Raw genomic sequence first — 16,669 nt, forward strand, 5'->3', positions numbered from 1 at the left:
TCACACAATGACAAAATTGGCTAACGACGCGTTTCTCAGAACGTACCCCCATCGTTAAGCAACATATGACTGTTATCTTTGAGTGGTATATGTTGTCTTGCTATTTGGAAACAGAGAAGTTTTTGTTTATTTTAAGTTTGTTTTTGACTCAAGCATTAGTTTGAAACGTGCTTTAGTGAACCACTAAGAATTATTTCATAAGTAGCCTAAAAGAGGTTTTGACACAGTTAGGACTCCTGAAAATTAGTGGGAATGCAGACTTGTTTGAAAATGGGGCTTGGACATAGAAATTTGTTTGAATTTTTTCATCTGCATTTTATTTATAGGGCAAGATCACCTGTTGCCTGAAGCAGAAGAAATTACTATGATTAGTATTCAGCTTGCTGCTAGGTTCCTCTTTACCACAGGATTTCACACCAAGAAAGTAATCCGTGGCTCTGCCAGTGATTGGTACCTTGCTTTGAATTTCCATTCCTATTATACTAACATTTAGTTTGGTTCTTTAATATACTACTTTATTTTTTCCAAACCATGATAATCTTTTTTCAGATTTGGAATGCAGAATAAAAAACTCTTGGTAGCAATAGTGAGAGAAAGCATATTGAAGTAATTACTTAAACATGGCCTTTTGTTATTCAAAAGCTGGCTTTTGGCAGTATTACTTTGTATCACGTTGTTGACATTCCTGTACAAAAGATTATGGGATGATGCTTAAGTCTAAGCTATTTAACCATGAAATTATTAGGTTTTAGCTTCCCTAGATTAAATTCTGCTGTAGATTAAAAAGGTGAAAAATTAAAATGTTTCCTAAGTTTATAATTGTGAAAGTTCAGAGGCCATTGTGATACGTTGATTTAACAATTTTTACTTACTCATCCAGTAGGAAGATGTTAAGGGAAGGTTGGAGGGCAGATATTGTTTGTCATTGAACCTAGGAAGAGACTGGTAATGGACTTGTAGAGGACTGTATAAGCTTTTATCTATGTATTTTGTCACACTGAGAATAGACCAAGTCATGATATTCATCTGTCTTTTTAATGTTAGTATTAGAAGCAATCATTGCTGCTCTCTCCAGTAGTAAAAGAAGGTCTTTGATTTTTATTTGGTTCATAGAAAGAGACCCATCCCTAGACTATAGGAAACATGTTACTGAATTGATATTCATAAGTTTTTTTGTTTTGTCTTAGGTATGACGCATTGTGTATTCTCCTTCGTCACAGCAAGAATGTACGTTTTTGGTTTGCTCATAATGTCCTTTTTAATGTTTCAAATCGCTTCTCTGAATACCTTCTGGAGTGCCCTAGTGCAGAAGTGAGGGGTGCATTTGCAAAACTTATAGTTTTTATTGCACATTTTTCCTTGCAAGATGGACCATGTCCTTCACCTTTTGCATCTCCTGGACCTTCTAGTCAGGTAATTGCACAACTTTCTAATGATTTAAATGCTTACAAATTAATTCTGTTTCCTGGAAGTTGAAGTCACAAAAATATGTACATCTAATTGATGTTTACATAACTAACATGTCTGCACATATGCACACACAACACGCAATCTGATGTATATGAGTTCCATTAAAAGTACTTCACAGCAATGAATAATGATTATTGGCTCTTTAAAAATTAGAACAGCATGAAGGCTCTATAATGAAATCTACCTGGGATCTTCATTCCCTTCCCTAAGAAGCAATCGTTTTTAGTTTTCTTGTGTGATCAGTCCTTCCAAAAATTTCTGCCTGTATTCTACATAGATATATATGCATGCCCTTTTTTATGCAAATAGAATTATATCATACCTGCACCTTGTTGCTTTTGAAAAAACAGCCAATGTTTTATCCTTTATAGGCTTATGACAACTTAAGCCTGAGTGATCACTTACTAAGAGCAGTACTAAATCTCTTGAGAAGGGAAGTTTCAGAACATGGACGTCATTTACAGCAATATTTCAACCTGTTTGTAATGTATGCCAATTTAGGTAAGAGTTTAAGGTTTCATAATTCTGTTTTAATGTATTATATGAAGTGGTGAAGTCATTTAAATCAAGTGATGAAATATAACCTGATCTAAAATAGAAACAATATTCCATAAAACCTATTGTAAATTTTATCTGAAACTTTTTTTTACTGTGCTTTTCACCTTGTACTTTATAGTTTAATTTATGCATTTTCTTATCTCTGTAGTAGACACAGGTCAGAATCTGTGTCTTAATCATATCTTTATCTCCTGAAACAGTGATGCCAGATCTGTCTGGTTTTTGAAAATACCAATTCCTAAGCCTCATCTCACACCAATTGAATCAGAATTCTCAAAGCTAGTGAAAGGAATCTATATTTTCAAAAGGTCCCCAGATGGTTGTGATACTCACCAAGTTTGGGTAGAAGACTTAGTTTGTACGTACGTACGTGTTTGTTGAAGTAAACTAAATTAAAATTAAGGATAATATAAATATTCACTTAAGGAATTCACATAAATTACCCCGTTATCGATACATTATTATCTCTGTATAATAAGTCTCCTTCTCAAAGTAACCTGCTCTTTCTAACATCACCTGATGGTTTGTTTTCAGTGATTCTATAATACTTACCGTAAAAAATGCTATAGAATCTTATACTTACTCTGTTGTTTGTGACAGCATTCATATTTTTGTGTTGCCCCCTGACTAGATTGCGGAGATCAGAGCTTTGCACAATAGCACTCAGCAAATGTTTGCTGAATGAATAGATGGATAGTTAGGAATATCATCAAAAATGCTTCCACTGTCATTTTGGTGTTTGTTAATTGGCTTTGGGGGGGATAACTTTCCTATGATTGGAATTAGAAGAATTAGGTATCAGTCAATCAGATGTTAGTACACTGATCCCAAAATGACTAATTTATTGAGACATTCCAGTTAGAATCTTAATGAATAATAATGTATATTTGACCAGATTGGGAACTAATTTGGAGACTTAGCAGATAGTTTTGAATAACTTCTTAAAAGTTAAAAAACAGAAAAACAACTTATATCCAGAATTAAGTTCTGTACCCAAACATCCCTGTCATTCTGGGTTTTTTGTGTGTGAACTTACTAATCATCAATTGATCAGTGGCCCTTTTTTTTTTTTTGCTTGAGGAAGATTGACCCTGAGCTAACATCTATGCCAATCTTCCTTTATTTTGTATGTGGGCGCTGCCACAACATGGCCTGCGATGAGTGGTGTAGGTCTGCGCCAAGGATCTAAACCCAAGCCGCCGAAGTGGAGCACACCGAACTTAACCACTAGGCCATGGAGCCAGCCCCGGATCAATGGCCCTTTTAACATAACATTCTCCTTTCCGTTTGTCTCCTTTTCCCTTTCCTTTCCATACTGGAGATGTTTAGGTATTTGTAGTTGAGAAGGAAGAGAATATTTATTAGACAAACAAGCATGATTGGAATCTGTATTTCAAACTTAGAAACGCCAAATTTAGGCCATCACAAAAATCCTATTTTGTTTAACTCTCTTTTTAGCTATTGCCTATTCACAAAGCATATATCATTGTCCATAATGTAATCTAATTAAAATTTCCCTGCTAAAAGCAAATATGGGTCTATAAACTTAATATGAAATCCTTAAGACAGATATGCTTTGGGCTTCACAATTGTTTGGATTTAAGAAAGGTAAGGTAGTGCATGTACCATGCAATATGTAACATCCCTTTAGCACGGTCTGAGACAGCACCTTATAATCATACACATTAATATTTCTACAGTAACACATGGATGTTCACACTGAGAAGAGGATAAATGAAGACTGTAAATAGCCTCTTGTCAGTTCAGGCCAGATGTTCCCACCAAACATATTTTGATACCAACTTTATGAAGAACTTTGTTTATATTTATGATAAGAGCTTTTTGAATCTCAGGATTTCAGATAAGGGATTGTGGGCCTGTATTTATTATACTTCTTGGAACGTGGCAATAAATAAGACAATCTACTGTCTAATGGGATATAGAAGCAAATAAAAAGGTAGTTGCCATAAAGTATGTTAATGGCTGTAATAGGGAAAATACGAAGTGCTATGGAAGTACATCATACCTGATCAAATGTGGGGATCTGTTGGTTGAGTTTTCCATCCAGAGTGAACAGCAGGTGCGAAGACTTGGAAAAAACTCACCGTGGCTCATTGGAGGAAATGAAAGTTATTCAATCTGGCAAATTGATGTAAGATGGGGATAGCAGGAGTGGAGAGCAGGATTCTCCGATCATGCTATTTTGGCAAGCCTCCTGAGGGATTCTGGAGTTTACCCTGAGAGCATTGATGAGCCATTGTAGAGTTTTGAATAGACATACCTTCCAGAAAGATCACTCTGGCTCCAGTGTGGAATGGATTACAGGGAGAGTAAGACTAGAGATTGTTAAAATGTTCTATAGGCAGAAGATCATTGTGGCCTGTACTGAGGAACTGGCAGTGAGAGGGATATAAGTAGGACAGATTCTGGTGCTTTTTATTAGAGGTAGAGTCAGTAGGATTTGGTGATTGGATATTCAGGGAAGGGGGACATGGAAGAGATGTTAAGAATGCTGCCTAGAATTCTGACTTGATGAACTGAGCCAATAGTGGTGCCGTGTGCTGAGAGGGGAAACACAGAAGTAAGAACAGGGATGAAGGAGAAAGATGATGAGTTCAGTTTGGGCAAATTGTTTGAGCCTCTGTGACACCCAAATAGAGATAGATATTTGTCTGGAAATATTGTGGAATCATCTGAATGGAAATAGCTGGAACTTGAAGCCATTAGAGTGGGTTTGATCATCCAGGGAAAGCATACAGTGTGAGAAGATAGCCTGGCATAGTAACTTTGAGGATCATCAGGGGTTTTTTTTGGTTTTTTTTTGGTGTGTGTGAAGATCAGCCCTGAGCTAACATCCGATGCCAACCCTCCTCTTTTTCGCTGAGGAAGATTGGCCCTGAGCTAACATCCATGCCCATCTTCCTCCACTTTATATCGGACGCTGCCACAGCATGGCTTAACAAGTGGTGCATGGGTGCGCGCCCGGGATCTAAACCTGCGAACCCTGGGCCACCGCAGCGGAGTGCACACACTCAACCACTTGCACCACTGGGCCGGCCCCCAAGGAGGAGCATCAGTTTTTAAGAGACGGGAAGGAGGACTCACAAATGAGACCAAGGAGAAGAGGTAGAAAGAAAATGAGAGGAATCCAAGAAGGAGGAGAGTTATGGTTTGAGAATTATTCCTTAGCTTTACACCAGGAAAGAGGGCAGAAACCAAATTGGCATGGGTTGAGGCATGGGAAAATGAGAAAGTAGAGACCAAATTTAGGCATCTTTTTCAAGAAGCTTAACTGTGGAAGAAAGAAGCGAGACAGCAATTGATAAAAGAATTCTTATTTCTCACTTAATTTGGTTTTTACCGTCCTACCTAATGGTAGGATTGCAGTCTATGCTAGTCCCCCAGACTCTGCAGGCCATAGAAAGTATTCATCTTTCTTATGGCCCAGTAGGATTGGAATGTCTTGGTCATTATTTAACCATTTTAATACTTAAATCCAGTTATACTAACTCAGTGGATTTTTTGTTCTGGTTAAATAATTCTCTGAATGCTCAGTAAAAGTGATCTGTTTCTGATCATAAAAATGATAGAAAAATATTTCTTAGGTAACTAGTTTATTATGAAGCCCTTGCCTTCCTAATTCTTTCCTCTCATATAATTCTCCCTCTTTTCCCACTTCTCCCTTCTTTATTATAGGTGTGGCAGAGAAGACACAGCTTCTGAAATTGAGTGTACCTGCTACCTTTATGCTTGTGTCTTTAGATGAAGGTCCAGGTCCTCCAATTAAATATCAGTATGCTGAATTAGGCAAATTATACTCAGTAGTGTCACAGCTGATCCGTTGCTGCAATGTCTCATCAAGAATGCAGTCTTCAATCAATGGTAAAGTTGAATTCTCCGTGCTTTGCATTGGTTTTAAAATACTGCTGGGCATATATAGTACTTGATTAAAAGTAATTCTGAAGATGATTAAATATAAAATGAGTCTAAAAGGACCATGCTTTGGAATATTTTATAGTATTTTGAGTCCTACGCCTTTTTCACATTTAAAGGAGATCTTTTTCTGTCTACTTGCTACTGAGGATACCTTGTTTATGAAGTAATTTAAGAATTAATTTTTTATACTGGGCCGGCGACATGGCTTAGCAGTTAAGTGCACGTGCTCTACTGCTGGCGGCCCAGTTTCGGATCCCGGGCGCGCACCGCCGCACCGCTTCTCCGGTGGTGCTGAGGCCGCGTCCCACGTACAGCAACTAGAAGGATGTGCATCTATGACATACAACTCTCTACTGGGGCTTTGGGGGAAATAAATAAATAAATAAATAAAATTATTTAAAAAAAAAGAATTTTTTATATAGGCAAATGCCAGTGTTGTCATTTAAACTTTGCATTTTATTATCTTGGTATATCTGATCATTGTTAACGCCTAATATATTACTTTCTTCATTGTACTTAGGAAACTTGATTTAAAATGTTATTTTTCTAAAACAAAAAACTCAAACTGTTTTCTATGGTGAAAGCTGTGTGTTATTGTGGAGAAGCCTATTAGTTTCTCATTGATGACAAATCTGTATTCTAGGTAATCCTCCTCTTCCCAATCCTTTTGGTGATCCTAATTTATCACAACCTATAATGCCAATTCAGCAGAATGTGGCAGACATTTTATTTGTGAGAACAAGTTATGTGAAGAAAATCATTGAGGACTGCAGTAACTCAGAGGAAACTGTCAAATTGCTTCGTTTTTGCTGCTGGGAAAATCCTCAGTTCTCATCTACTGTCCTCAGTGAACTTCTCTGGCAGGTTAAAGGAAAATAAATATTCATATGTCTCCATGATTTGATTTTTTATTCCTTTAAATAAGTTATTCACCATGTCTTAATCTGTTTTTAGGTTGCATATTCCTACACTTACGAACTCCGGCCCTATTTGGATCTGCTTTTGCAGATCTTACTGATTGAGGACTCCTGGCAGACTCACAGGTAGATACCCTTTTTTTGTTACTTGCCCAGCTTTTAGTCATAACTGAAATTGCCAGTCAGTGTGTATTTTTTTTTTTTACCTCTTGGGGGATCTGATAAATGTTTTATCTTAAACAAAAACAAAAACTTAAGACAAGAATGAATAAGAAGTGCCTCCCTTCGCTCACAATTTTATTTCGTTTTTCATTTTTTTCTCTCATTGCCCGAGTATACTTAATATACCAACTCTTTTCTTTCAACTGATTTTTTTTTTTTTAAGTTAATGAAAACTAGCATAAATGGTAAATATTTTGGTAATATTTGGTAAATATTTTAATTTCATTAATCATGCCCTAGGGTTATTTTAGGATTAGATTACATTAGTTTTAGAATTAGTCACATGAGATAACATTTGGTTATCTAAAAATAGTCCTTAGATAAGTATATAGTCAATTCCCGTTATTCATGATGGTTACATTCTATAAAGTTACTGAAAACACTGAATGAGTGAATACTCCTAGCAGAAATATGGAGTTAGGTTCCTACAAGCCTCTAGTTACATTTTTGTCAATCAATTAATACATAATCTTTTTTTATGTGTATTTCTTTTTAAAGACACCTTATTTAATATATATTGCTGACTCGTTAACACTGAACTCATGATAACTCGGTGTCTGAACGAAGGTTATCTAACATGTTATTTTCTCTCCAGGGCACATCACAGCCTTCTTGGGCTTAGGAATACTAGATAGCACTTCAGCAGTACACATTTGGGGTTCATTTTAAACAGTGAAATTTAACAAAAAGCACAAAATTGTGGAAAGCGTGGCACTAAATAGCAAAAAGGACACTTGTTGACAGTATGAGCTGAAACAAGCAGAGTATCACTTTGTTCCACTTCAGCTGAGAACATGCATGCTGGGCAACTCATTTTTTGCCACTGTTCACATGACCGCACGAGCACCTTGAGTGTTGATTTTTGCCATTAAAGATAAAGTTTAGCAAGTAGGCAAATTCGCAAATATGGAATCTGAATAATGAGCATCGATTATCGTTAGTTTTTTAGTATATGAGAAGTTTAGAGTGTAATTTTTTTTTAAGAACTAAGACTATCCAGACTATCCCTCAGGCTTCTTCCAGAGTTCCTCTTATTTGTTTTTTTACAGTAAAAGCTTAATGTATTATCTTTAATCCCAAGAGTTATATAAATGATGATAAACTATGGAATTAGTTGACAGCTCTGGCAGATTTTATAGCTTCCCTCCCCATGTGAACGAAAGTATAATAGTTTTTTTTGGGAAACAATTTAAAATCTGTATAACAGACTGCCTCCCATCTGTCAATATAATAATTAAAACAGAAACTTCAAATCAAGTTCTGTAACAACAAAATGCTTAAAGAGAAATTACAGTCTTGAATCTTAGTGGAGATTGCAAATGCCAGAATTAATGAATTAATATTTTCAAATTATCTCCACAATTACCATCATAGATTTTGAATAGTCAAATTAATGTTGTAAAAATAGCATTAAACCAGAAATCAATTTTCGTGAGACACAAAATTTGGTAGTTCAAAACTATAGTCATTTATTTTGAGCACTATCCAGCAGCTTTCTCAATATGATCAAAGGATTTGAAACTTTTCTTAAGAGTTGGTTTTAATGGAATGTTTTACTAGTTTTTCAAGAAAATATTTTAAGCATGTATATCTTTAAACCTATTAGTCACATCTTAGCTATCTTGTTTCATTAGAGCAAGTGATAATGGTAAAGGCACATATGCTGGATTAAATATGGGAAATTGATTTGTGTAATGCGATTAGTAAGATTATTATGTTGTTATGAATCCTTTGGCCCAAGCTTCAAAATAATTTACTCATAGTGAGCTTTTAGTTCATTGAATAAGCAGTGTTCAAATATTTATGGAGGGGCCAGCCCCGTGGCGTAGTGGTTAAGTGCACGCGCTCTGCTGCTGGCGGCCCTGGTTCAGATCCCGGCGGGCACCGACGCACCACTTGTCAGCCCATGCTGTGGCGGCATCCCATATAAAGTGGAGGAAGATAGGCACGGATGTTAGCTCAGGGCTGATCTTCCTCCCAAAAAATATATGTATATATTTATGGAGCATCTGCCATGTGCCCAGCACTGCTAGGCATTGGGGAACAAGGCAGGCAAAGATAATATTGAAAAAACGGCAGTCAAATCCAGTTAATACTAATGGGAAGAAAACATGATATGGCGGAAATAATGGCGTACACTCCACTATCGCTTGACAAAACTGAAAGTAAAAACAATATACAGTGACTGCAGTGTTTCAGATTAAACAGCAAGAAGCCTCTACATGGTTGATTGTTTGGTCTGAGATAATTAAACTTTGCAAAATTACAGAAGTAATAATTTCCAAACAAAAAAGATTTTATGAATGTGTGTAATGCAAAAAAGTACTTGCGTTTTGATTTGGAACATTCTATTAAGTAAAATATGTGGTGTACATAAGATATTTTTGTTAAATTACTGACTGTACAGGTAATGTTTCTTTACTGAGGTAAAATTCACTTAACATAAAATTCACCATTTTAACCATTTTTAAAGTATACAATTCAGTGGCTTTTAGTACATTCACAGTGTTGTGCAAACATTACCACTATTTATCCCCAGAACTTTTCCGTCATCCCAAATTGAAACTATGCCCATTAAACAATAACTCCTCATTCCTCTCTCCCCTCAGCCCCTGGTGTAACCACTATTCTTTCTCTGATTTTGCCTGTTCTAAGTAACTTGTGTAAGTGGAAGCGTACAGTGTTTGTCCTTTTGTGTCTGTTTTATTTCACTTAACGTAACGTCTTCAAGACTCATCCATGTTGTAGTATGTGTCAGCATTTCATTCCTTTTTAAGGCTGAATAATATTCCACTGTATGTATGTACCACATTTTGTTTACTGTCAGGTGATATTTTTAAAAAAGAAACTAGAAACATTTTTGCCCCTACAGTCATTTTTTAAATTATTTGTTAGAGGGGCAAGAACAAGAAATTGTATACTTTCAAATTATATTACTTTTTCGTAGTCACTGGATCCTAACTTACCTTCAGAAATGCAGTTTTATAAAAGGAACTGACTTGAAGCAAATTCTTCTCAAGTACAACGGCCATAAACTCAGTTGTTAACTTTAATTTTAAAAGTTGGTATTACTCTTAGTGTCCTGAATTAACTTCTGGTAATGTATTTGAATTAAATATATAGGAAAATCATTTTGGATTGGTAATAAGTTGGTAAGAGCACAGACTCCTGAGTCAGACTGCTAGGCAGCTATATGACCTTGGGCAAGCTATTTAACCTCTCCGTACCCATTTTCTTATCTGTTCAAGGGTTTAATAACAGTATCTGTCGTCGAGCATTAGATTACGTGACTACACCAAAGACATTTATTGAGTGGCTCTTAGTAGGCAATCAATAAATGTTAGCTGCTGTTTGATTTTAGAAGTTTTTATTTTATAATCTGGTTCTCTTTCAGAATTCATAATGCACTTAAAGGAATCCCAGATGACCGAGATGGGCTATTTGACACAATCCAGCGCTCTAAGAATCACTATCAAAAAAGAGCATACCAATGTATAAAATGTATGGTAGCTCTCTTTAGCAATTGTCCTGTTGCTTACCAGATTCTACAGGTGAGGGTTTTTTTTTTTTTTTAAATAAATTGGTAGAAATCTGAATCAGAATTAAGGATTCTGGGCCAGCCCCGTGGCTTAGTGGTTAAGTGCGCGCGCTCTGCTGCTGGTGGCCCAGATTCAGATCCTGGGCGCGCACCGACACACCGTTTCTCCGGCCATGCTGAGGCCGCGTCCCACATACAGCAACTAGAAGGATGTGCAGCTATGACATACAACTATCTACTGGGGCTTTAGGGGAAAAAAACAAAAAAAAAACCTTAATAATTAAGGATTCTGTTTTAAAAGAAGAGAATCGTGAGAATTTGGAGTTGTCGTTTTAAGTTAACTTTGAAGAGTATTCTGAAACCTTTTACATATATAGTTTCATTTTCTTTTGAAGGGCAATGGAGATCTTAAAAGAAAGTGGACCTGGGCAGTGGAATGGCTTGGAGATGAACTTGAAAGACGACCATACACTGGCAATCCTCAATACACTTACAACAATTGGTCTCCTCCGGTGCAAAGCAATGAAACATCAAATGGTTATTTCTTGGAGAGATCACATAGTGCTAGGATGACACTTGCAAAAGCTTGTGAACTCTGTCCAGAGGAGGTAAAAAAAGCCACCAGTGTGCAGCAGATAGAAATGGAAGAAAGCAAAGTAATTCTTTACTTTATAGGCCAGTGTTTATGTATTAAAGATAATGTAAAAAAAAATTATGTTGAAGTTTTGATTGTTTTAATGTTTACTATATATGGCCTTAAGTTAATGAGGGAGCCTTCTTTTACAGAAATTTCTGTGAAATTGCCTGAAATGTAGTATTTCTAAGAGAACCCAAGTTAGGTTTTTTTCAGTTGCTTTAATTTGTTTATCTGCAGTAAAAGGAAAGTTGTTAGTGGGTCAGTTTTGTAGATTTTTTTAAAACATTTATTTCAAATACAAAAAAAAACAAAAATAAACTTGAATTTGCCTACATAATTCTTGATCTTTAAATATTTTAAATTAGGAACCAGATGACCAAGATGCCCCAGATGAGCATGAGTCACCTCCACCTGAAGATGCCCCGTTATACCCCCATTCACCTGGATCTCAGTATCAACAGGTAAATAGGGATCGGTTTGTGTTTTTATCCCTTAGAACCAATTTTTATGCTTGCTTTAAAGGATGGCTAAGTTTTTTGTTGTGACTGTAAAATAATAGAGGGATTATCTAAACTAGCTTTGGGGGCATGATCAAAAGAGGAATGGTTAGAGTGGGATCACAGTGTGGTGTGTTTGAACTTGCCCCTGTGGTGTTTTCCTTGTCAAACAGGTGCCCCTCTTGTACTAGTAGTTAAAGTTAGTAAAACTGTGATAATTCATGTCAACATAAAATGATACTATTTAGTACAAAGGATTATGATAACATTTTCTGTTAGGCTAAATCTGCAAATGGATTCTGTAGACATTAAGATGTGGCAATGAAGGAAGAAGTTCTTGGTTACTTAGCCTAAGACTTCAATGACAAAAATTGTTGAAAAAAATCAAGGATTTGACAGATTTCTATAAAATTTCCTGTAAGATCAATAACTAAATAAATAAAATTTACATGAAGAAATTTTCTAAATGAGGACTTTTTTTTCTAAAACCTAGACGTGACTAATGCAGATCTTTTTTTTTTTTTGTGAGGAAGATCAGCCCTGAGCTAACATCCTTCCTAATCCTCCTCATTTTGCTGAGGAAGACCGGCTCTGAGCTAACAGCTGTTGCCAATCCTCCTCCTTTTTTTTCCCCCAAAGCCCCAGTAGATAGTTGTATGTCATAGTTGCACATCTAATGCAGATCTTTTGAGGCGGTGGTACTCAAACTTGATTGAGCATCAAAATCCCCTGGTGCGTTTGTTATACCACAGAGTTCTGGGTCCCACCCCAGAGTTTCTGACTAAGTAGTTCTCGGATGGGACCAGAAATTCTCCATTTCTAACAAGTTCCCAAGGGATGCTGCTGCTAGTCTGGAGCCATACTTTCAGAAATAATTATTTAAGGTATTCTTTCTTATATTTCAGGGTGGAAATTGAAGCATGCTGAGTAGTTAGAAAATGCATATTCAACATATTTATTTTCATAATACAAATTATAGAAAGTAAAGCCCAAAATCTTCTTGGCTTGGCTGGTGAGAATGTACAGAAAAGTGCGGGTTCAGGGATTATAAAAGGTTATGGAACCAAATCCTCAAGGGGAAATGTTACTTTCCTCAGCCCTGAGAAAGCTCATATATTATTAATCATGCCTGGTTAATCCATTATCTTCTTCAACATTATTTTGTTTTCATTAACATCATTCTGTGTTAGTTATTGCTTATGCAGATTTCATATGCTCAATCAGATTTATCATATGGAAGTTTCAAGGTGCCTGGAAGAGTTGGAATAGATGTGTTCTAGCTTACATATCATTTTTTTGTGAATATTTTTGACCATGAGCTGTGATCCCTTGTTTGTCAAACTTGGGTCTAAATAATTTTTGGCACTAAAAATCACTTTGGCCAAAGATTTATACAGACCTACACTGCTCTTATTTGGGGCTTTGGAGTTTGCATTTAGGGTAGCTTTTCTCTTTTGAAACCAATTATTTTTTTTTCCCCACCATTATCCCAAGTATATTTATTCTTTGTAAGTCCCAAGAATAAAAGAAATGTTTGCATTTCCACAAACTTCAGCCTGTGATTAAGTTTAATACATGAAAAGTTTTAACATGCAGATCTCTTCTCCTCTCCCAGAATAACCATGTGCATGGACAGCCATATACAGGCCCAGCAGCACACCACATGAACAACCCTCAGAGAACTGGCCAACGAGCACAAGAAAATTATGAAGGCAGTGAAGAAGTATCCCCACCTCAGACAAAGGATCAGTGAAATGCACATAATTAACTGGTTCCATCAAGACTGTGCACCCAGGCCTTACAGTCCAACCTTTTTCTGTGTCTGGCTAATATTTAAAACTAGAAAAACTATTCCTAATCAACATGGAGTGGAGAGTTTATTCACTGTCTTATCTGCAGAAATTTGCTGTCAATATATAACCCGCCTGCAGTGGAAAGTGTATAGTGTTTTGTAATAAATGGCCTGATGCTAATGTGTAAATGGCAAAGGTGTATATAGTATATTAATGTTTGACTGTTAATTCTTAAGCAAGAAACTTTTTTCTTGATGAGACTCACAAATCTACAAAAACTACAAAAGTTAATTTTCTTGTTATACCCATTGCACTCTGCAACCAGTGTTGCCTGCCTCGTGGCAGTTGGATCAACTCCTTTACAAAACAAAAAATAAACCAACAGCAACAAAACAGAGCCCATCCATGTCAACCACACCAACAGTTTCATGTTAATTCTTTGCCACTGGAGTCAGTTTTACTATGAGCAATGTAAGGCTGGTAACCTTTAAATTATTTGGTTGATGTGGAAAATTGGTGATGTAACATTGTTTCTAGATCTTTTTCATTGCCTTTTTATTCTGATATTAGGTTAATCACTTTGAAGCTATAGTTACGCTGTAACATTTAGCATGGCTTCACACCAGGTTAGTGTAGCCAGTGAGGAAAAAAATTACCATAATGACAGCAGTTGTCCCAGTGTGACAGCTGTATTGCTCAGAGCTTTTCCTTCTTACACCTAGAATATAAAATATAAAACAAGGGGAGAAATGTGATAAACAGGCGGTTTTCAGTTACACATGTGTTACTTACATCTAATGTTTGACAGGTCACTCTCTGGGTGGGATAAAGAAACTTAAGTATCAGTAATGGGAATTTTAAAAGATTTAAAACAAATATGCAAAAATTTGCTATGCCAGGATGCTTGAAGCATAATAGAAGACTGTATTTGGTGTGCTTGTTGTGTTTCTTTGGTAGAGCTTATTAGGTGAATCTTCTAAAACTTTCCTTCTGCTGGATACCAGTGAAGTGGAAGTCATCAGAATCCCACAGTACTTGGAGTACCATTGCACCAAGATGTCTGGCTGAGTTTCTGCTCAGTCACAATTTTACTTGAAAGCAAGAATTGTCCTAGCTCCTTTTCCATTATTCCAAAAATTTTAACATTCGAAGCAGGGTCTAATTAAAAAGGAAACTACTAGTTAGTTAATATCATTGAGGTATCATAATTTCAGAATAAACATTTAATTAAAGATAGGGAACTCAGTTAATACTGTATTTAAAAGAAAATTGGTAACTTGAATGTGTGTAATTTTTTGGAACCTGTCTAAAAACCAAATACCCCCTGCAAACAGATACAGTCCACCCTATTCTATTTAAATATTTTGCTGTTTTATTTTATAGAAATTATTTTGCTGAATTCACAAATAGAATTTGATTTAAGAAGAACTTTTTGTCCTGTGGTGTGTTTTTGGTTTTTTGGTTACTTTTTTGTCCTTTTGTTTTTTTCTTTTTCCTGAAGGACTGCGTATTAAAATGAATTCTGTGCATAGCGTGCCTAGGCATGACACTGAATTCAGGAGTTCAGTCACACTGAGTTTCTGTGCACAGAAATATTTGACCTTGGCCCTTGACTAAAGATTTAGAGAAAACAGGATGTTAACACTGTAAAAGTTTCCTAACATAATCAATCTTGTACTTTTTGTATGTTTTTTATATACGTGTATATTTAATGAGCACAAGCTTGGTTGTATTTTTTACAATTCAGTTAATAGGAAAATGTTTTGTCAATAAGGCTATAGTTGGATCTGAACAAAGCAGAAACAAAATTGAGAATTGCATTATTTTGTGATTAAAAGGGGCAGGTATTTAAGATAAAGCTTTGGGTATCTTATTTGCAGTACTCTAGTCAATCTATGCTTCTAGGTTTTCTGTAACATTAGTAAATTTTGAACCAGATAGATCCTGTTTTTACCTTAAGTGTATTTCACATGAGTTTAAGTTTGAGCGGAAGTTGTACACACAGTCTGCAATTTTCCAGTTGGTAATTTTAATTTAAAAGTTCCTCAATTTCAAGCATCCTTAACAAGGAGCAAAAAAAGGTTAACTTTATTTGGACAAGTTGCTATCATAAAATACATCATCTCACCATCTGAGAGGTGATTTTTCTATTTCCTGCTCCTTAACAAAAGTATGTGATGTACTTAATTTAAAAACTTGACTGACTTCCTAGATATGGAAAACTTGCCATTTTTAAAAGGCTGTGAACTTTTCTCCTTGGAGGGAGATCCCGCCTTGGTTGCTTTGAATTTATGAGTCCCCTTGTGCCAGGTGAGGGCTTGTGAATCATTTTCCCCTCCATTTGAGGAACATGGTCTGTGTTGTGACCAGGATCAAGGGAAAGTGAACGGAGAGAGTTATTTTTGTTTGTTTGTGAAAATTATTTTCTATATTTAACTCGTAAGGAAACATTAATGTATAACCGGAAATTTTAAGATGCATGTTATTGTAAGAGCAACATAGTGGTGATTTTGAGGTCTTTTTTTGAACATAAATGGCACATTTTAAACTTCAAGTCTTCAAAGTGCCTAAAGATTATTTAATTCTCCCTCAACTGATTTCTTGAGCCATATATATATTTCCTACTTTAAATGTTTGTTGCAGAATCGCTAGTCTTCCTATCAGAGAAGTACCCCCAGGATTCTAAATGGCATGATTACTTTGTAGAAGACAGTAGAATCTCTTAACACAAAGACTGAAGATATTTTTGTTGTTAATCTGTGTGAACAAGGGCTTTGCCCTGTGGCTCTAAGTATTTCAGTGCACAACTTGGTAGAAACCATATTGCTGCTGTTTCTAAGCCCTCCACCAACCAAATTTTCATGTTCAGCATTGTAGAGGCAGAAATAAGAACATAATCACATTTGGGGTTTTTGTCTTCTGTTAATTTTTCTTTCAATGATAATTTCCCAACCTTGTGTCTTTCAGCTGTTATGAATACAAGTTTAGAATTATTAAAATGTTTTATATTTTTTTCATGATTAACTTTTATTAGTGAATGATAAGTACTTAATCCTAGTAGTGGTTAAAAAGATGAAGAGCCTTTTTTTATTTGAATTACC

General features: G+C 35.8%; 1 protein-coding gene across 6 annotated transcripts in view; it reads left to right on the plus strand.

The window, feature by feature from the left end:
* The window catches only part of USP9X (ubiquitin specific peptidase 9 X-linked), a 168,523-nt gene extending 152,401 nt beyond the window's left edge, over positions 1-16,122 (plus strand). For 4 of the 6 annotated variants that reach the window (XM_058535664.1, XM_058535663.1, XM_058535662.1 and 1 more), the window contains exons 36-45: positions 327-450; positions 1,188-1,413; positions 1,842-1,971; positions 5,725-5,910; positions 6,608-6,828; positions 6,919-7,007; positions 10,498-10,654; positions 11,037-11,297; positions 11,644-11,739; positions 13,391-16,122. In XM_058535664.1, coding sequence (XP_058391647.1) covers positions 327-450; positions 1,188-1,413; positions 1,842-1,971; positions 5,725-5,910; positions 6,608-6,828; positions 6,919-7,007; positions 10,498-10,654; positions 11,037-11,297; positions 11,644-11,739; positions 13,391-13,528 — 1,628 coding nt within the window. In that variant the 3' untranslated portion in view covers positions 13,529-16,122. The remainder of the gene's footprint in view (positions 1-326; positions 451-1,187; positions 1,414-1,841; positions 1,972-5,724; positions 5,911-6,607; positions 6,829-6,918; positions 7,008-10,497; positions 10,655-11,036; positions 11,298-11,643; positions 11,740-13,390) is intronic. The other 2 variants (XM_058535666.1, XM_058535667.1) reach the window with 1 other exon arrangement.
* The last annotated feature ends 547 nt before the right edge of the window (positions 16,123-16,669 follow it).

This window comes from Diceros bicornis, chromosome X, assembly GCF_020826845.1.
Source record: "Diceros bicornis minor isolate mBicDic1 chromosome X, mDicBic1.mat.cur, whole genome shotgun sequence".
Taxonomy (NCBI): Eukaryota; Metazoa; Chordata; class Mammalia; order Perissodactyla; family Rhinocerotidae; genus Diceros; species Diceros bicornis.